This window comes from Asterias amurensis, chromosome 5 (assembly GCF_032118995.1).
Source record: "Asterias amurensis chromosome 5, ASM3211899v1".
Taxonomy (NCBI): Eukaryota; Metazoa; Echinodermata; class Asteroidea; order Forcipulatida; family Asteriidae; genus Asterias; species Asterias amurensis.
The window spans coordinates 16,766,546-16,788,267 of NC_092652.1; the positions used below are offsets into that span (position 1 = coordinate 16,766,546).

A 21,722-nucleotide genomic window follows, 5' to 3' on the forward strand; every position below is an offset into this window, starting at 1 on the left:
AATAAGCCTAGCACAACAACTGCTTATCCAAGATCGCATCGGGGATAAAGAATATTTATTTTTGGTAACCATACCGATGTGTGTTAGCAATGTATAGGCCTATACTCCCCGAGGTCTGTGAAAATGCCTCAGGGAGCCATTTTGTCAGCCACTTTCTTGATGGTGAATCTGTGGACTCGGGTTAAATTGGGGAGAGTACAAGGGGCGGTTGTCAAAAATGGTCGGCCGTCTGTATCTCTCCGCATTCGGCATACTCGAGGGTGCCAACTTCATCGGTAGGCCTACATCGGCCACCTCTCGTTATCAGGCCGCGTTCGTGCGAACTGTGAATTGCATCTGTTGACTGAGGAACGAATTCCATCAAGAGGAGATGTTATCTCCGCCGATAAGTGTGTTTGTTGTATTGTATTATCATTATTCCTTCATGGTATTATCCCAAGGTATTTCTATTATTGTCCCGCCCGCCTTCCCCTTTATTTATTTCGACCGCTGCATTTCTGGTATTTACTTTGTATTGCTTTGGAATGTCTAGTATGCCTGGGTACCAACGTAGTAGGCGTTGGCTGCGTTATGCTTGCATCGAACACCTTAAACTCATTTCTGTTCCTGATTCCGTTGTGTTCTGTTCGAGTTTATTTCAGTTCTACTCAGGTCTCAGACATGTAATTTTCCGTAGCCATCTCCCGTAAGTAACCTTATTCTGTTTAAATCTGTGTTATTTTTAGCATTTCCTTTCATTATGTATAAATACTCTATATTTGAACCTTCCCAGACAAAACTTTCCTTGACACACGCATGCGGGCCCTGCATGCGATTGAGGGCGCAATTTATAATTATTGAGAGTTTAAAATGTTCGTGCGTGTGCCAGTGAGCCTCCATAGTAAACAATAGAGAAAATAGTCAGGTGCCATAGGGACTCATTGGTCACGTAGTAGAATGCTTTTTTTGAGCGCATCTGGCTCAGCGGTACTGAAAAGGTTAATAATGATCATACGATTCGGAATTGAATGTACAGACACAGATATCCAAACAAATCACTCTAAAAACTCCTGGTCCGACTTGACCCGGATTCTGTTTCAAAATGATTCAGAAATGGGTCAAACTGACACATATTTCAAGTATGAATCTCTTTTTAACCAGTTACAGGGTCAGCCTGACACAGAAAACAGTCAGCCTGACCCAAAAATTTGTCTGGTCCTAATTGATAACTTTCCACCACTTTTTCACTCTTTTTTACAAAAAGGGATATCTCATTGAGGTAAATTAGATGCTATATTATTTCATATCGAATTAAAAAGTTGTGGCGCCATACGGAAACTAATCCCCGCGTTCTGTCACTTATGTTGCGCCGTATATTTTCATTAAGCTGTTTTATAGAGGTGGGTTGTAACGGCCCCTTTAAAGTTCTTACTGTCCGTGATGAATATGATGTCTGTGGTGGTAATGTTTTTCAGTTTTCAATAACTGTTTTGGGTATTCGTGTCACATCGTTTGTCATTATCAACGGAAATGAAGTCCCTCATGGTCTCAACGAGAGCCATCCTATCATCCGCAGTGAAATTATCACTGCGTTTGCCTTTTATCAGCCATGGCTGTAGAGTATCGAAGTAACGACCTGATGAAGATTTCTCTATACTGAGGCCTATCATACATGTTCATCATGTTGCGCAATCCTCTATCTACATTACAATGTATTTAACAATAGGGACCACGGTCAATAAGTTTAGACTGTCCTAGTTACACAAGTAAGCAACTATTATTTTAAGATATTTCGTAAGACTTGTTTAATTCAGGTGTTTAGGAAGACGCGTGTAACTTGGATTTATCCACGTCTATATACTTCGCTATAAGATAAACGGCTCTCGTAGTTACAGCCCATAATGTTTGTAAACGCCCTCATGCGCGGAAAAAATACGGGGCATTACATTTCGTTGAAGAAAGATGGTTTTGCACGTTGGCGAACGTTGGCAACTTTAGGCGAACATACTTCGGAGGTGTTGGCGAGTGGTTTTTAAAATGGCGGACAAGCATACGGTATTATTTCTTTGTCACAAACATAATTACATTGTATTTTCGGTGGATGATAATGCAGATTTGGAATAACAAAGTTAATTAGTTGATGTAATGATGTCAAAAAGAGGACTATTGCAGCAAAAACAAAGTTTAAAAAAAACTACGTATGGTGCGCGCCATCTTCATTGCAGGGCGCCGCCATATTGACATCGCGTATACGCACCAATCGTTTAAAAGATAAAAAACGTTTGCGCGAACAGTTGCGAGTCGTTTGCGCGAGTGGAACGCACCCCTGATGTCAGCAAGTAGAAGACCTGTGATTGGCTGGTGTTTGTGTTAATTGTGACGTCACATTGGCGGGAATGTTGACTACTGTTGCTCTGCGCACGCGGTCTTAATGTTTACGACCATCTCACAACACAGAAATACAAACACACCACTCACAGCAGGTTACGTGAACACACAGTTTTTGTAGCTTCCCAGCGATTTGAACTGAGCTGAGATAAACGATTTGCAAATCAGTCATTGCAAAAATCAAGAGACGATTTTTGAAGAACAGACGTTTTTGGAACATTTTCCAAGTGAGTATCCCGTCTTTATATTATGCTTGTCTGCTTCTTTTCAACGTAACATACAATTAAAATTGAAAGTTTGAAAGCCTTCTTGATTATTTGCGGGTCAAAATAAGCATGCAATTCATTTGCGATAAAGCATCGGCCACTTGGTCTGGTATCAGGTGATGCGCTTAACGGGTCTAGAAGTTTGACCTTAGACCAGTACTGCCTTAAGGCCCGGTCACACAGGCCCCGATAACGAGAACGACAACGAGAACGATAAAAATGCACGCCCTCGATTGGTTGAAATGCTCCACGCAGAATACGCCCACGCTCGTTCAACCAATCGAGGGCGTGCATTTTTATCGTTCTCGTTTTCGTTCTCGTTATCGGGGCCTGTGTAACCGGGCCTTTAGACCCGGCCGAGTGGAGATCCATGCCATGAACGTGGTTGATGGAATTCAACATAGTATTACGCTGCGCTGAAGGGCTACTACACAATGACATCAAGATGGACAATACAATACTGATGTCCTATGACACTCGGAAGCATCTTTGGCATGCATATGTGATTGATGTAGGTGTTGCTAAAACAACAAGTTTTAACAAGTGAAGTGAAAACAAGATATCGCCGGTTTCATGCCCATATCGCTCCTGAAATGGTCGAGCCCCAGTCGACCCAAAGTGATATTTTTCAACTCGGCTACATTCTCCATAGCATCGGCCAGTTCGGAGCAGTTCACTTTCTAGAACAACTTGGGGATACTTGCAAATCATGAGATCCTTCACAACGACCTGACATTACACACAGGGTGTCTCCAAAAAAAAACTTGTTTTTGCTAATTCTTGCGCAGCTAATTGTCATACCATTTACAAAAGTTAACTCACCCAAGCATGAACTTTTTTCGGACTTTTTGGTGTCATATGAAAGTAGAGTCCATAAGCTATCCATACAAATTAACCTTTCCCCCCAGAATCATATATATTTTTTACTCGGCAGCCGTTTCAAAAGTGTATAGGGTGTTTTTTGAGACACACGGTACGGTATTGAATTCAAAACAACTCCTTTATTTAGTAAAAATATTAAATAAGTAATTATAAATATGGTAATTTCAAGTACAAAAGTAACGTACAACAAATATTATCCCAAATACCCATTAGTGAATTTTCAGAATGAATCCCTATTTTATGACTAAATTGTAAAAATTTATTAAACTTTTACTATTCTTAAATGGAGAATACATCTTTGTCAGAGCTTCTCTTCATGACTAAATTAGCATTTATTGAACTTCTATTATGAGAGGCAATGAGTACCCCCTTCGCCAGAACTTCTCTTCATATGAACTAATGAGCATTTATTGAACTTATTATTTAGATAATCTCGAAGATTGAGATTTAAGATGAAGACAAAGATTTCTCGTAAGCTCAAAAGAGTTAAACTTTTATTGTCCCTGAAATAATATTTAGTTCCCACGAACAAAACAATGACATTGTTCTGGGTGTTTTTCTTAAGTTTTTAAATATTCACAAAAACAACAACAAACAAACAAACAACAACAAACCAAACGAAAAACGTCTTGCAGTCTCTAGTTGCTTTTGTCTGTAGGTCTTAACCTTTCCACTAAAAGCGCCACCAACGATAGTGCTGGTGTTAAGCCCATAATGACGAAGGCTACGTCATAGCTTCCAACTGTGTCGTATATCCAACCTAGGAGAAAAAAAAACCTTAATTTATCTCAGTTTGCAGATTAGTTCCACTCAATGATAAATCCTAAAGCTCGGTTCATACTTCCTGCGAATGCAAATGCGATACGAAATTTGACAATAATTATAATAATAACATGCGTTTATACAGCGCTTAGTACCAGGTTTCTAAGCGCTGAACAAGAAGTGAATGATAACACACAAAAAACATTTAAAAATGTGATGAAATAGCAGAAACTGAACAACTTAGATGGATTTAAATATTCAAAAAGCGTGTTTGGGAGCTGTTTTAGATGAGTAGTGGAGGCACGGATGTGAACGGGAAGATTGTTCGAGAAGAGGGAGTGGCGATTGAGAAGAAGCGGTTTATAGGACCACGGGCCGATTTCACAAAGCAATCAAATTCATCGCAAGACAAATTTTCAGTTTCACCATAGTGATTTGTATTGTGACATCACGTTTTTACTAAGCAACTACGATTGATTTGCAGTTACGATCAATCTTAGATCTTTGTGAAATTGGCCCCTGGGCTGTTTTCTCAGGAGTTGAGCATCAACTGACAGCGAATTCGTGACGTCAAAATACGTATCGCACTCACATTCGCAGGAAGTATGAACCTGGCTTTACAGGCTCCCACTTTTTGGACCAAGGGTGACGGTGTGTTGAAGCGGTTAGGATTGAGCGGTGGCGCTGGCAGGGTTATGAGCACATGGTTGAAAAGATCTCTGTAGAAATGTCAGAGTATACTTGTGACCCGATTTGACAAACAGAAACTACAAATCCATTGTGGCGGCCATTTTGAACTTCAATAATACTTTTTGGATTGACCACTTGATAGTCCATCGACTATTTAGCTTAATTTGGTAGATTTCGCGAAAACGTAAAATCAGAGACACATACATGTCTGACTGTTGTAAACCCCATACTTTATGTGTACATACTGTCCATGCAAAGTTCACCCTCAGAAGAGACTGAAGTGTGTGCCTTTTTCTTAAAGGCACTGAACACCTTTGGTAATGACATTTGACAAATAGAAACCGGAAAGAGCCTTTGGGGTCCACTCCGAGGAACGGAAACCACCTGTCAGTTAGTATATCATTTTCAGTGTGTCTGGAATGGGATCAATCTAATTGTGTGCAAATACAGGCACTAAAAGTCACTGGACACCTTTGGTAGCTGTCATACACCAGTATTCTCACTTGGTATATCCCAACATATGCATCAAAATAACAACAAATCTGTGAAAACTTTTACTCGATTGGTCATCGAAGTTGCAAGAGAAAAGTGCAAAAAAAACACCCTTGTTGCACAAATTATTTGCTTTCAGATGCCGAAAAAAGGCTTCAACTGCTCTGCTCTGCACTGGGTCCAATTTCATAGAGCTGCTTAAGCACAAAATTTTGCTTAAGCGAAAAAAAACCTTGCTTGTAAAATCAGATTACCGGCCAAGAGTCCAGTCAATTGTTATGCTAAGTAAACACCAGCTAAATACCAGTCACAAGCAATGTATATGGCGTAAAATTTTGGCAAGTAACATGTGTAAAATAAGCGAGCTATTTTCGTGCTTAAGCAAATTTTTTGCTTAAGCAGCTCTATGAAATTGGCCCCTGATCGTTACCGAGTAATGTTTTTTTTTTTTTTGCTTACAATAATGTTGAGTAACTAACCATTAGTGTCCAGTGCCTCATAACCTTATTATTTCAGACGTACAGTGAAGCGTTTGCGCCATTTTGGAGTAATTACCTGGGAAGAATCCAAAGCAAAAGAACGCAATACCAGAAACAAATTTCATCCAACTGAAGGCACTTGCAAGGAGTTCAGGTCCCAGTAGCTCTCTCGTCAAGATGTCAACAAGTGCACCTACTGTTCCAAGAGAGCCATAAAATATAAAGACGTTCACCATCATCAACCAATACGAGTTCATCCATGGGTCGACAAGAAGACACGCAGAAGACGCCAATATGTATATCACAAGAGCTACTCGAACTGACAAAATTCTTCTGTCAATGATGGGACCGCTCAGAATCTTGATGACTACGTTCGACAGCCCTCCTACGGTGGTGAACAAAACCGCGTCGTACGCCGTGAAACCTTTCGCCAGGACGTGATCAATAAAGTAGGCGAACCAGAGTACACCCGTTGTACCGTTGAAAATGAATATGAAAGTCGGTATCCAGAACGATAGTTTGGAACAAACCAAGATTCCCGAGCGGTTCTTGATAGTCATCAACGTTTCTTTCAAGCAGACGCCACGTGGTTTCGTATTGCATTCGTCAACGGTTGAAGGGACTGGCGTGTATTTCACTTCGTGTGACTCCTTTGATGGTTGACTGAGAAGGGCGCCACACACGGCGATATTTAAGTTGATTCCTCCCATCAAGAGCATGGTACCCCGCCATCCGTAGGTATCAAGGAATACTTGGACCAAGGGGGCCATGATGATCAATCCTAGAGGACTTCCTGCGTGTCCAATACCAACAGCTATGGCGTAGTTTGATGTGAAACAACGTCCCATCATGGCTCTTGATAAGATGTTGGTGAAACTCAAACCGGACCCTGAAAGAGACCAATATATTTTCAAGAAGGTGTACAGCATTACACTTTAGCACGGGGGGCGCACATCATATGAAAGCTCATATCTTCATACTAGAAATTGCTTCAAAGGCTCAATATAGCACAGTAGAACAATCATTGGATGTATTGTTATAGTTATTGATATAAACCACAAGGGAAACTGACTAGGTAAATTTTGAAATGATTTTTGGGGTTGAACAAAGAATTGACTAGAGTGGGATCGAACCAACGACCTCCGGTTTAACGTGCCGGCGCTCTACCAACTGAGCTATCTAGCCTTATGTTGGCGGTGTCCCTATTTTGTCAATTATCTTTGTTCTGTTATTATTATTGTATAGTTTCTAAAGTATTATGGGATTGTGTTGATGTCGCAATAATTACACATTTTGTGATTTGCGATGTTCCTTCAGGGCCACCCTAGTTCTTCTCGCTTCATGCGGAACCATCTCCAAAACGTGTTAGCTCGACAGTTACTTGTTTCATTGAATCTATGCATATAGTTCCCGGTTTGTAAAATAAAAAGGAGGTTATAATTTCCATTATTCAAACTCATTCCAGGATTGGTACATTTTCACACTGCGAGAAACACCTACATACTGCAGCAAGCCCACACAGAACAAAACATAATTATATAGTCATTGTTGTTGTTGTTGTTGTTGTTGTTGTTGTTGTTGTTGTTGTTGTTGTTGTTGTTGTTGTTGTTGTTGTTGTTGTTGTTGTTGTTGTTGTTGTTGTTGTTGTTGTTGTTGTTGTTGTTGTTGTTGTTGTTGTTGTTGTTGTTGTTGTTGTTGTTGTTGTTGTTGTTGTTGTTGTTGTTGTTGTTGTTGTTGTTGTTGTTGTTGTTGTTGTTGTTGTTGTTGTTGTTGTTGTTGTTGTTGTTGTTGTTGTTGTTGTTGCTGTTGTTGTTTTTACTTTTCAACTCATCTTGAAATCTTTGTTATTTTCACATGTTTGTGGTGGAAATAAATTTACGATTATCCGTATCATACGGAAAATAAAACAATTTAATGGTGAACAAATCTCCCATTTGGAGACTTTAAGAACGCTAGGTGGCAGCAGACTTACCAGGTAAATTTTTCTCTGAGCATGCGCACATTACCAGAACGCTGCATTTTACCTTGTAAGTCTGCTGCCACCAAGCGTCCCGAAAGTTCCCAAATTGATTATTACCACATCCAAGTGCGAGAACGATAGTGATTTGGGCGACATTGGTAGCAAATGAAGCAGCGATGAAAGAAGCTCCAATCGCAAAACCACTCGCCATAATCACAGCTCTGGTGCCAAATATAGATTCCAATGGTGACGCTAGGGGACCTGCAACCGGTCAAAGAAAAAAACAGTTTGGTTTTGTGAATAGATGGATTACACATGGCGTCATTGGCCACCATATGATTTACACGATGAAAAAGTGAACGCGTGTACGCACTGCGCACGATTCTCAGCCAATAATAGCATTTCACTCGTGTACGTTTCATCCGCAAAGATGGCGGCCAATGTAAGGAGTCCGTGTCCGAAACGACGACTTCGGCTACAGCTACGTCTAGATCAGCGCGTCTGTCAGTGTTGAAGAATAGGCAGACGCGCGCGATCTAGCCGTAGCTGTAGCCGAAGTCGCCGTTTCGGACACGGCCTAATACTGTTTGAACTTATCGTGTACGTACATAAGTTATCGGCAGTACGTTTCCTTAAGTTCACCTGGAGTGGTGTAAATTGAAGACACTTTTACGCTATTGGTAACTGTCGAAGACCAATCTTTTCTCACTTGGTGTATCTGAACATATGCACAAAATATCAAACCTGTGAAAATTTGATCTCAATTGGTCGTCGAAGTTGCGAGATAATAATGGGAGAAAAAACACCCTAGTTACCAAAGTTAGTTGTGTGCTTTCAGATGCTTGATTGCGGGACCTCAAAATCTAATTCTGAGGTCTCGAAATCAAGTTCGTTGAAAATTACTTCTTTCTCGACAACTACGTTACTTCAGAGGGAGCCGTTTCTCACAATGTGTTATACTATCAACAGCTCTCCATTGCTTGTTACCAAGTAAGTTTCTATGCCAACAAATATTTTGAGTATAAATTATACCACTGCCTTTTAACAACTTTACCTGTAAGGCAAACGACGCCCGCAACGATAGATACCATCCATCCCATGAGCCAGGTCTGAGCTGTGAATTGCTCCGTAAGAGTTGGTAACATCACTCCGAGACCTTTTATATTGCCGACCCATAGAAACGTGGTCACATGCAGGCAAAGAACTGCGCACCAGCCTCGACGAATTTCAGCAGAAGTCATGTTGAAGGAGTCCTCTCATTAATTACCAATAACAGTTAGCAATGCAACGTGTTATTCCTCCATGGTGTAGGTAACTGGAATACCTGCAGGCACCGAACCGCAAACTATCCTAAAAGATTTGAGACTAATTCAAAATGTACAGCTTACAGAAGAAAACAAATGGGAAGGGAAACACAAATACGGATATGATTTTCCATACGGAGCTTGAAGAGTGCCACCATTGGTATCTGTAATGAAATAGTCTTATGGTGCCTTGGGATTGCGGACAATGAAAAGAACTTTGTTAGTTCATAATATACAGGTATTCAAACGGTTGAAAGATACATGGAAAGTAGATGGCTGTCCCATTCAGTGACGCGTTAACGCTGTTGACTTGAGATTATTTTATTCAAAACTAAAGTTAACTGTATATTATTATGTTTTATGTGTGGGTCAGATTGTGCATAGTTTGTCTTGTTGGTCAGAACGACATGGGCTAGTTGACAAACATAGGGTGCACTCGATATGCTTCCCTGGGGGTCGACCCGGTCTGCCCCGGTACGTTCGAATTGCTTTGACGTCATTCCAGGGGCTCACCGGGTCAGCCCCAAGTGCCATGCTTGTGGAGTGGGTCACTTGGTGCTGGCCCCAGGTGCATGACGTCACCACGAGAGGGTGAGTGATCGTTCGATTAGCTTTTGTCAGGGACTCACCCGACGAGTGAGCACCGCGGGGTCGACACAGGGTAGCTAATCGAACGCAACCAATAGAGGACCAGAGGAACCAGTTGACAAATGCATAAAAAATCCAGAGGTCTCATCCGTAGGTCAAATCGCGAAAATTGTGTATGAAAATTAATCAAGCAAAGTCATGCACATTCATAATACATAAATAATAGTAATGAATTGGTTTTTATTCTGGTGCGCATCCGTCACTCAGTGCAAGATGTGGGGTTTGAGTTATGAAACCTTATCCTTACAACCAAGAGTGCATTATAATGTGTCGTGTTGGCGCATTTGCTGCCAATCAAACTAGGAACCCGGGGCGCACCCCTTCTCCTGTCAATAAGTGCACTGGGTCTTTTACGTGCGTTATATACTTACACAACATACGGGACCTACTGATTTACGTCTCATGAAGCCAATGAACTCACCTCCTCAGAAACAGCCATTAAAATCAGATTCGAAATGAACGCCCTAACCGATGGGTACCCCCAAAACAGCGCATTATAAATACGTTAATGTATACGTTTAACATTGAAGTTTGCGCTGTTCCTTCGTGGGGCCACTGCCGAACTCCCGTCTGAAAACGTGTGGCATTTACAAATTGAACAGTGCTCAACAACATGAGCCAAAACCATGCCAAAACGCACAATGCGGGGCAGACAAACAAGCACAAATATCAGTCAAGCGTTCTGTAGGTTGTTAAAGGCATGGAGAAAGCTTTTGATATGTTGAAATGTTGGTCGGTGTCAACCCTATGTAGATATGTATGAATAATATGCAAAATAAACCCTGTCTCTGTGATATTGCGTACAACTCAGTCGGGCTCCAGCGAACAAACGTAGAGTCCTATATGGCCCTTTTCGAAACGACTGGATTTGGCTTTGGATTCGGCTCAGGCTAGATTGACCCCGCCGTTTGTATTGACAATATTGCACTGCGTTAGGTATACGCGCTCAGGGCTTCAGACGAGAGAGCCTCAAGCCAAATCCAAAGCAGAAGTCGTGGTTTCGAAAAGGGCCTATGATGGCTATATCGGACTGTGTAAAGCCGGGAAACGGCAACTTCGGCTATATATACAGCTTCGGCTAACCAATCCTTCAACGCTGGAAGACGCGCAGATCCAGCTGTAGCTAGCTGTAGCCGAAGTCGCCGTTTTGGACGCGGCCTTACCCTGTTTCAGCCCAATTAATAGGTGGAAACATGCCCCTGTAAGGTGATTTGTTTGATAGCCAACATTGGTTGTAAGGCCCTTTTGTTTTAGCAAGGGCCCCTTGCTTAATTTTAGCATGATTTTAGCAAGCTTGTTGCAAACTTGCACCCCAATGTGTTTACTGTCCATATACAGAACGGTAAATTTGAGGTTTCACGAGGGACCTTTAGACAGGCCATGCTCCAATTAAGCAATGGACCCCTGCTAAACTGCTGTCGTGTGACAAGGGCCTAAGTGTACCCCTCGTGAAGTGACTATTCGCAGCTTGTGTTGTGTTAGGCGACCTCTCGTAAGCAGTCTTTTAAGATGTAGCGAAATCGCGACCTCATTTTCGTTCTTCTAAAACCTTATCAAATTCTTTGCCTGTTAAGTTGGTTTTGTGGGCCGGACTGGATATCGCCCCCCCCCCCTCTCTCCCTTTCTCTATCTCTCTCTCTAATCGACCGAAGTCGGAGTTATGTTGAGATTTGCCCATTCTTGTCTACCCCTTTTTAAGTTCGGGAAAAAGGAAGCACCCCGATGTCCCTGGCAACCACATCTGTATTAGCTGAGCTTTTGACTACCCCTTTTTCTCCTTCCATGTTTTGGTGATGCAAGTGATAAGCTGAGAGACAGGTTCTTTGATGTTCTGTATGAGTGCCCTCTGATAGTCTCCGACGACGCTGTTGTATTTTACTGGATAGACAAGGGTGCATAACACTAAAATAAACGCCATCAATTCTAAAAATGCTAAATATTTAAAGAATACTCAACAAAACGTTAAATGTCTCTAAGCCTCTTGAAAACCAATTAGATTTATTTTCAGACAACTATAGACGTCAGATTTTTTTTGAAGTTTTGGTAGCTCAGCAATTGTTACCTTATCCTAGCAAAAAACATCACCGAAAATGTGCTTAAATTCTCAAACCGACTCGCTGCCAGTTTCCATGAGGCATTTGAGTCCCATTCCCAAGCCAAATAATACCAGGTTACAAAACCTAAGTTTGTCAAAGTCTTCTCAAAAGTTAAAGCACAGATCCCCAGGTTGTGATACATTGTTAGTATTACATTATCTATTAAGTGCATGGCCTATAGTGTGGTGCACCCTTAGGGAATAGGCTTATGTCAAAAATTCAATTTATTATGTTGTTAGTGGGAGGTATAGTATGTGATAAACACGTAAATCAATTCAATGAAAAGACGAAGAAACACGAAAATAAGACTTGACCCTGAAAGGTTTTCAGGCCTGTATTATTATTAATCCATACACTTGCACGAACAGGTTATTGTCCTCCCGTGTTGTCCACATTAGAAGATGTCACCATGGTAGTTTCAAAACCGTTTCACGATTTTTTTTGCAAATCTGTTTATTTTAATATTTTGTTGATGCGGAATTCAAGTGATGATCACTCTCACTGGACGCCATCTTTGTAACTATTGAAAGACGTATACCAGTCGGCCATATCTTGCTCCTGCCACCTCGTGACTTCATTTGACCAATCAGCTTTCAGATCGGTACTGTTAGCTGAAAGAAAAGAAAAACAGGAGTGCCTTTTAATTATTAGGCATATAATCTCTTAGGCCTATAAATTGCTTTTCTTCAATTGATCTTAAAGCAATCCCATTTTAATTTAAAGACGCTATACCTTTGAATTGATATCTCTGATCTCAGATTGCTCCTTTTCGAGTACACGGCGTCGGCTTTGGAGTCGGCTTCAGGCTCGTTCTCTCGTCTTAAGCTCTGATGAGCACGTACGCAAAGCACGCACAGTTGTCAAAATAACCACGGGGCCAAGCTATAGCCTAATCCGAATTTCGAGCCGAAGCCGTGGTTTCGAAAAGGGCAACAGAAGAGTCTGCTGCATCGTCTTTTAACGGTCACGTGGTCATAAAGAGAAGCTGCGCAAGCGCATCATAACCTTAAACCACTCTCAAGCTTGTCGTCTCTAAATGTTTGACGATATCACAGCTCTCCATATAGTTCTTAATCAAGTAAGTTTTTATGGTTATTAACTTGTGGAGTAATCACCAAAAGTATACAATTTGCCTCTAAAGTGGTTTGAGCCAGATGTGTGGGACACGCAGGTGAAATTGGTCGCAGACCACCTGAAGTCTAACTATCGGTACAACATGCATATTGTGTTGCAACCATTTAAAAATAAACCATTCACGTCAAAAAACGAGAATCACACAACTATGGAAGAATAAACGAATTTACCTGTAAATGTTGCTAGTTTCGGTAAATAGGAGTTCCAGAATTCGCATGCTTTGGCCTTGAGCGCCCGACCATTTTTCATGGTAGATGACAACTCTTTGTATACCGTAGATGAAGGGGGTCGGTAGGGGGTCCAGGGGTCCGACGGAGTAGTGTTGGGTTCATCTGGGGATCTGAAAGAAAACATTTAAGTATCTTATTTAACTTCTTTGAGCCGTTCACAAATCGCACCCAAAAGATGCAACTCTAAGGGTACAGTGTTTACAACGTGACTCGTGCGTTAAAACCCATAAATGTGTTTCCTGCCAGTTAGCAGTACGCTTCATCCAGATAAGCGGCCAAGGCAAAGACCGTTTACCCGCTGGATTATTGTAAAACATAGACTGGTCCGCTGTTTCAAGGGATTGACTTGTACACAAACGAGTCTTAGCCTGCCATGTAGTAATTATGTTGTTTGACACAGTACCTGACACCACTCGTACAAATATTCATGGTTCCGCCCGGAATGGCGAAACACAACCTCTAGACCATTTTATGAAAGACTGTGGGATTGCTTACATCACTCGATAACGTGACTAGTGTATTGAGATAAGCATTGCCAGTTTTCAAAGGCAGGTTCCTTTTATGGCATTCCAAATGGAGTACTAAAAATTTGAAACACTGGATTGCTCAATAATGACTCCCCTGAAAGAAGAAATATTACAAATTAAGTCCTCACCCATGCTTGATGAAATTAGTCCAATATTCAACCATCTGTAGCCCGACCTGTAAGTCTTCTGGTGACTGAACGAATGCCCTCTCAGAATTGAGCCCATACATGAATATAAACTGCAAGTCTTCGGCATGGCCCACCCCGAGCCACTTTGGTCCTATGTTTCCAGTAAGGCTGATCATAGAGCGTTGCGGAACGTGGGTCAGGTGGTACATGAACACGGTGCGGTTGCCGCTCGCTGCCGCCATCCGAGCAAAGTTATCCGTGGGGCAGACGAATGCACTGTCGGTCGTCATGGAGGCGAATGCTTGGTACTGATCCTCGGTCGAGTTGTCCGCGATAGACCAGTCGATGTAGTGATGTTCGATGGCGCTCAGGAGTTGCGGGTGGTTGTAGTTGGAGAAGCCCGGGAGAAGATCTCTTAGGACCGCTAGAGGAATTATAGGGGGTTTGTCTGTGTTCAGATGAGTGCTGGGAAAATGCAATTATAAGATGAAACTGTAAGATTTAGCAGATAGGTCTCCCCAGTCCAGCGATCTCCCCTCGGATGGGGGAGTTGTCTGTCTTTAAGGGTGGATCTCATAGTTAAGAGTAGTATTATCTCGAGTTAGGACGATTTACTCGTCCTAACTTAGGACAACCCTTAAGTTTTTAAAAACTCCTAAAGCATCCTATGTGACTCCTACGTTTAATAGGACTATCTGTGTGAAATCGACCCCAGGTCTCAGCTTCAACACTGTTCATATCCCTCTGACATCCGGGGCCCGACTGCGTATTTTTTTTTCCTAGGGCGAACGTGGGCAATTAACATAAAATGTTCCAATTTAAGTAACTGTCAAATTTGTTCTAATTTGAATAGCCATTACTTAAATTGGAACATTTTATGTTAATTGCCCACGTTCATCCTAGGAAAAAAAATACGCGGCCCGACTTCATCTAGACTTGATTCAAGTCCCGTTCTCGTGCGAGAGGCCGATCCCTAAGCATGCCCGCAGTCAAAATGTATAGCTATCGTGGTCCCGAGCGGAACAGGTTGGGGAATGCAGAGCATCACAAAAAAATAGTTTTCTGTAGATGGCACGGGATTGGGACTTGAGTCAAGTCTAGACTTCATGGTGCTGCTCAACCACGAACATTACGGGAGTAACACTCATATTGACTAGTGAGAGCAGAACTATAAACAAAGTTTCCCACTTTACCAGCTATTATGAAATTGGGCACCGATTTCCAATCCCAATCTTGGTCTTAGCAGTTTACGTGAAGATGTCTGTCTGTCAGGCATCTCACCACATGCCTCGACTTCTGGATGATGCCTACATACTTTATTACATTCTATGCATTGTAAAAGAGCTCATGTTATGGCTTTGCCCTGTTTTCTTTAATTGAAGTATGGAAATAAATTGAAAACTTGAATTGAATTGAATTGAATTGAATTGAATTTAGTTATTGTGTCGTGAAAGGGACACGTTGCCTCGGATTAGGCGACTCGGGCTGTTATAAAAAGCGTCTGAAGACGTCTGTAATGAAGATGCCTCGAAATTGAGTGGGTTTCCTTTTACTTCGTGTGAACAACACAGTCTGTCAAAGTTTGGTTCTACAAAATGGCGGACTGTGTAAGTTCACTCAATAATTATGTGGAACTGAAAATGTCCCAAGTTCACTTTTGATTAATCAGCAAACGTAAACGCGAATACACGACTCCGAGCTTACCTGGAATACACGTTCAGCGCAAACAGTGACCCTTCGTCTCTATTTGTGCCAATTAAGATGTCAGCTGGATGGAGGGCGCCCTTCTGTAACAGAGTATCCGGTGCGTCTGTGACGTAGAAGTCGTCTACAACCGGCTTGAAAACTAGGTCACTCGTCGTGGTGGCTGCCTCACTTATCATCTGATCATTTTGAACAAAGAAAAAAACAACGTCTCGTAAAGAGAATAAACAACGATTTCTTTAGGGAACATTACTAGCAAATGTAAGTTTTTCGTAATCTCTCGGAGAACGTATTGTTTTAGGAATTGCAGTGAATGACCCTGTGACTTTTGAGGTGGTATCGGGCGTATTCCTACCACTTTACGGTCCACTGACCTTTTCGCAAAATACCCAATGCGCAAGCGGTAACTGTTGCATGAGGTGCATTCAATAAGCCTTTTTGAGATATGGCGGACACAATGCTACAACACTATAACGTTTTGGGTAAATTTGTGCGTATACACCCAAACCAAACATTACACTCCTATCACGTCGGCCATACCTCAAAAAGGCTTATGTGAAAGGACGGCGAGACGTCCGCTATCATCTCAAAACGTTCACAACAGACCCCTTGCATTGGCCGCCATCTTTGATGAAACGTGAAAGGCTATCATTGGCTGAGAGTTGTTCCATTGTTTATCATCAAATTATGGCGGTCGATGACGCTATGTGCAATCCATCTATCATCGCTGATACAGTGCATTTGAGAGGCTGAAAATCTCACCAAAATTAGCAAGCGTGTTTTATCTGGCTGTTCAATGTCCTGAGACATTTTAATAGACCAAACACAGTATTGTTTGTCAATAAAGTAACGCCGTGTCCAAAAACGGCGAATTCGGCTACAGCTACGGCTAGATCAGCGAGGCTTCCAGTGTTGAAGAATAGGCAGACGCGCGCGATCTAGACGTAGCTGTAGCCGAAGTCGCCATTTCGGACACGGCCTCATCACCTGTTGTTGTGCGTCAATGATGACTGAATCGGGTACACTGCGCAGACACGTCACCATGTCTCTGGTGGAATCCGTTGGGCAGTTAACTCGGCCGGCAAGAGTCTTCGCTACGGATAAACTTCTTTCGCTCTTACGGCTGTAATCAAAAGCCCATGGTGATAAAAATGTGCCGCTCTGCATTGGGATTTAATTTAAATAAATTAAAATCTATCTTAAGGCACATTAAATTCACTTGACACATTATTGGTAATTACTCAACATAATTGTAAGCATAACAACTTATCTTGGCAACGAGCAAAGGAGAGCTGTTGATGGTAAAGAGCATTCTGAGAAACGGCTCCCTCTGAAGTAAAAACTTAGATTTAGAAAACAAATAGCGGAATTAGACTGATCCGCAAGGATGGACAGTTACTGATTTATTTATACACAATGTACGTCGGATTTAACTGCAAATCTCTAGACCCATGCCGAAAGCCAGTTAAAACGATGCGAGATCAAAGGTGATGTACGGGGGCTAAACGGCAGATCTCTGGCGTAAGTCATGGGCCTCCAAGTGTGACTTCGGATGTTCAGGCTGGGGGACCAGTTTGTGTGGTTTACAACGGAATGACTTCATTACCTTGTAGACCTAACTTACTTGCATGATTGCTCTGTTGAAATAACCCTTAGTGAGAGGAGACACCAGATGTAAGGATACACTAGCTGCTCCTGCACTCTCACCAAAGATGGTGACTCTGGATGGATCACCTCCAAACGCTGTCAAGACAATTCATTGTATTTAGATGTTAAAACCTATAGGCCACTTCGACTTCGAGATGAGACTTACAGAATCTAAAAACAAAGCTGCCTAAAAACGAAAAAGGTTGCCACTGAAAAATAATGCACCTATCAGATATAAAGAATTGCCGTCAAAAGAGGCACCGTCATTTTGGTTATTAAAGTAAAGTTACTGAAGCACTATTCAATGAGCTTGTTTACTTGATAGTCATGACCCAATTTGACAACTGGTATATGAGTTCTGTTCTATGTTTCCATTGTGGTTAAATTATTTACCTGCGATATTTATCTGCACCCACTTCAGGGCTTCAACCTGGTCCAACAACCCGTAGTTTCCCGGTGATGATGCGTCTCCTTAAACCCCAACGTAAAAATAAACAACCAATTAAAGTTAACTCTGAAAAAAAGAGACCCGGCATTGAACCATTCACACATCTAAACGTAGTGATCATTAAAAGGTAGCCTATTATACATAATAAGGGAAAAATAATGTTTAACTGAAATCAGAAAGCTCACTGATTATAAAGCTCATAATATGAAGAAAAAACAAGTTATGTGAAATATTTCACTAAAATAAAGTCATATTCGACAACTCTGTGTATAGCACCTTTAACAAAAAGCTGTACAGCATCTGATTTCGGTTGGTACAACCCCAAGTAAGGACAATGTGTTTATGCATGCTGAAATGTTTTCCTTTTTTCCCAACTTTTTTCTCTTGACTCACACACAACAGATTCAGCCATAATTTTCACAGGTTTGGAATTAATTCACGTGAATGTTTGCTCACACAAATTATGCTATATTGTGTTAGTTATAATCCTGTATGAAATCATCTCTGATCTAGAAATGCAATCTGGCACTTTATTTATACGGTGATGGGATTATCGTTTTATCCTGCGCTATGGAGGTCAGCACAGCCAGTCATGGCAGAACATCCCAACTTGAGAAGAAACAAAATTATATTCATTTTAAGATCATTTCTTGATTATACTGAGGGTGTTTTCACATTTAAAAGTTCATAAAGGCATATAATAGGCAAACATGGATGTGAATGTAACATGTTCCATCTTCGCCTCTGTTTACACCTTTATCACGTTTTTATGGCACACTGCTTATTTCTTATAGACCTTTATCACGGTGTGGCCATCTTGATTTTACTCCATTCCAACTCATTGTAACCAAACTGAGGCTGGATGAAATAACAGTCTGGTGCCATGTTTGCGCAATGAATGTTAGCATTCATTACTGTTAGGGAAACAGAGAACACGACCAAGATGGTGTATATAACAGTGTGATAAAGGTCCATATTGCTTTCTTCAAAGTGTCGTTTTCGAGTATCAACATTGTTTTTTGTTCGTGCCCAACCGCACAGGGATGTACAATTTTTGGGATCGTACCAGTCGAGAGAAATCCCAAAACCCCAAGACGGTAGTTTGCAGAGACAAAAATAACGTCACTAGCTACGCTCAGAAGCGAGATAGGGTCGTAAGACGTCGAGGTACTTATGCCCAGGCTGTAACCCCCTCCATGGAACCAGACCATAACTGCTGCACCTTGGGGCTGCAAAATGAATAAGTTCACAAATGACAACTTTATTAATAAATTACCTAATCAAAACGCCCTCTAATGCACTAAACAAACCCGACGGATTGGGTTTGTACCGGTGTGGTCTATAGCCTAAACATCTTCGAGTCACGTGAATTACGCCACAGAGTGGCCTCAAGACCAGGGCCCAATTTCATAGCGCTGTTTAACGATAAGCAAACTGTCGTGCTTACTGTAGCAGAAAAAGTTGCTAAGGTGCAAGTGTATTTCACAGGTAAGCAGAAAAATTGGGAGGCCGTATTGCGCGTTTACCGTTGGTGGCTTGCATTGTGACGTCATTTATTTTTGTGCGGTAAGCACCAGGGCCCAATTTTATGGCTCTGCTTACCGTAAGCACAGAATCGGCTCTTGCGGAAGCAGGGAATTCTGTGCTTACGGTAAGCGTATTGTTACGGATTACGGCATATTTTGGCTTCTGCGCGTGCGTACTTCACGTTACTGTTGGGCATTCTACGCTTACAAGGCTGGCACAGAAATTCGGCGCTTGCACGTAAGCGGGGAATCGCGATCGTAAGCGCAGAATTCGGCGGTAAGCAGAGCCATGAAATTGAGCCCTGGCTTACGGTTAGCAGCGCTATCAATTAGAAATTGCACAGTAGCATACAATCGGCCGCGTAGCAACGCTATGAAATTGGGCCCAGGTCAACCCCCGTCCATATACCTTTCACCAACATTCATATTTTGTAGTCAACCGAAAGTTTGATGCCAAACGTCATCGTGGACCAATCAAAACACAAATATTATTATAGAAAGCTTATACGTCACTTCACGTTTATCCAATAAAATCATTGTATCCAATGAAGTCACTGGTTCTTAAAAGCAAGTATACAAAAGCAAGTATGTCTTTATCCTTGCCGAAAAAGACATGGTACCAGTCTAGTTGGAGTCTTGCTATTAGTGTTATTTTATTCCATTTTCTAAATAATTCCTCTGTGGGGTCCAAGACAATGTTGTGGGGACCATTTTTCCTTTTTGTAAAATACCCCCTCAAGGGCCCAATGCACATCAATTTAAAGGCAATCAAAAACAAAAACCAAGTTGTGTTTCTTGTACATGAAAGCATAATCAAAGTGATACCATTCGGTGTACAAACCTGTGTGAATGTACATTGTCATGTCTCAAACTAAACTGTACTGTCATACCAAAGTGTTGTTATGAAATCAACGTTTAACGCAAGGAATTACACGTCATGAGTGTTGTATTTATATGTTTGTTTCAAATCGATACATCAATGCTTACATTTCAAAAGGAAGTCGACAAATTACTGAGTTTCTCACCGCATTTTCTGGCACGTAAACGTTGAGGTGCAGACAGTCTTCACTGCTTCGTATTATCGCCTGAGCACAAGCGTCTCTCGCGAAAGTTGCGTTCCATGTCCCCTCCCATGACTCAAGGGCTACCGGGGGCCTGAAGCGCTGGGCCCCGGTTGGTGGTTCGGCGAAGGGTACGCCAATGTACGTATCTATGTTGATGTTTCTCTGTTTGGATACGGAAGAGGGGAAAAAATCGAATTGAGAGTTTTTATGGGAGTACAGTGTACAGTTTTTGATTCAAAAATCTGTACGGGGTGGAATACTTTCATTCAAGAATACACAGATTGCGACAGACTTCATTTTAAAAAAACACGGTTTGTAAACATACGCGACTTAAACGATCTTATTGACCCGTGATCGCCAAAGGCACTTGACACCATTGGTAATTGTCAAAGACCAGATGTTGTACTTGGTGTATCCCAACATATTATGCTTAAAATAACAAACCTGTGAACATTTGCACTCAATTGGTAATCGAAGTTGTAGGAGAGGAAAAAAACCAACTTGTTGCACAATAGTTTGTGTGCTTTCAGACGCCAACAAAGTCTTTTAGTGAAGTGAGAAACTCCATTGCTCGTTACCATGAGGTGAGATTTTACCCAAAAGATCAACTTAATATACAGAACATAGGCTACTCTATAAAAAAATGTATTGTTTTATGATGAAATATATATAACTACATACAGCTTGGTAGCGTTTGGTGATTGTCTTTCCCAACAGCATTCCTTGTGATACATTGACGGTAGGTTGGGCGGCGGCATGATGTAATAATGACGTCATCAGTGACATCACATAGAGCAATCTCGCCCATGTTGGTAGCAAGTCCCTTCTTGATCTCTCCATCTGCACTTTCAATTAGATTATACCGTTAATTATGTTTTCATGTAGTGCGATATAGTTCGAAAGCATAATAACGAGACGAATAAACCACTACCCAGGAAGCTTGATAAACATTTAATGCACGGGACACTTTTTGTATTTACATGCACTCAAAATAATTGTTAGCATAAAAACTTACTTGGTATCTATAGCAATGGAAAGCTGTTGTAAAATTATCAAAACAATTGTGGAAAATGGCTCCCTCTGAAGTATTGTAGGTTTGGAGAAAGAGTTATTTTCTCACTAAACAAAGATGTCATGGCATGAAGTCTTTTTAGGCATCTGTCATGAAAGCACACATGTTTGTGCAACAATTGTGTTTTTTACTCTTATTATTCTCTGCAGCTTCGATGTCCAATTGAGTCCAATGTGCACAGATTTATTACTTTATGCATCACCAAAGTCCAAGTGAGAATACTCCATGGTCTCATACCAAACGTGTTTAGTTCCTTGAAATATTAACAGAACATTCGTCTAGTTTCTTTCCGTCTA

General features: G+C 41.5%; 2 protein-coding genes across 2 annotated transcripts; both read right to left on the bottom strand.

Moving 5' to 3' along the window:
• Positions 1-4,153: 4,153 nt before the first annotated feature.
• Positions 4,154-9,139, bottom strand: LOC139937450 (monocarboxylate transporter 12-like). Its single transcript, XM_071932594.1, has 4 exons — positions 8,953-9,139; positions 8,016-8,159; positions 6,015-6,827; positions 4,154-4,275 (listed from the first exon to the last, which is right to left on the bottom strand). Exons 1-4 carry the CDS (start codon positions 9,137-9,139, stop codon positions 4,154-4,156), a joined length of 1,266 nt encoding a protein of 421 aa, XP_071788695.1.
• A 3,305-nt stretch (positions 9,140-12,444) lies between these two features.
• LOC139937284 (cholinesterase-like) lies at positions 12,445-21,194 on the bottom strand. The gene is made up of 10 exons (XM_071932387.1): positions 21,036-21,194; positions 20,316-20,516; positions 18,831-18,993; positions 17,710-17,787; positions 17,294-17,412; positions 16,657-16,830; positions 15,670-15,848; positions 13,966-14,430; positions 13,251-13,420; positions 12,445-12,557 (listed from the first exon to the last, which is right to left on the bottom strand). The coding sequence occupies exons 1-10, from the start codon at positions 21,192-21,194 to the stop codon at positions 12,445-12,447; spliced, it is 1,821 nt and encodes a 606-aa protein (XP_071788488.1).
• Between the last annotated feature and the right edge of the window lie 528 nt (positions 21,195-21,722).

Bases quoted from the DNA above. Each gene is read 5' to 3' on its own strand.
- LOC139937450 (XM_071932594.1), bottom strand. From the start codon at position 9,139: ATGACTTCTGCTGAAATTCGTCGAGGCTGGTGCGCAGTTCTTTGCCTG. The intron at 6,828-8,015 runs GTAATAATCAAT...GGTCTCTTTCAG, and splicing joins CGTTCTCGCACTTGGATGTG to GGTCCGGTTTGAGTTTCACC. The intron at 4,276-6,014 runs GTAATTACTCCA...TTTTTCTCCTAG, and splicing joins TTGCTTTGGATTCTTCCCAG to GTTGGATATACGACACAGTT.
- LOC139937284 (XM_071932387.1), bottom strand. From the start codon at position 21,194: ATGGAGAGATCAAGAAGGGACTTGCTACCAACATGGGCGAGATTGCTC. The intron at 17,413-17,709 runs GTAAATAATTTA...TTGTCTTGACAG, and splicing joins GGTGCAGATAAATATCGCAG to CGTTTGGAGGTGATCCATCC. The intron at 13,421-13,965 runs GTGAGGACTTAA...GTTTTCTTTCAG, and splicing joins ACTAATTTCATCAAGCATGG to ATCCCCAGATGAACCCAACA.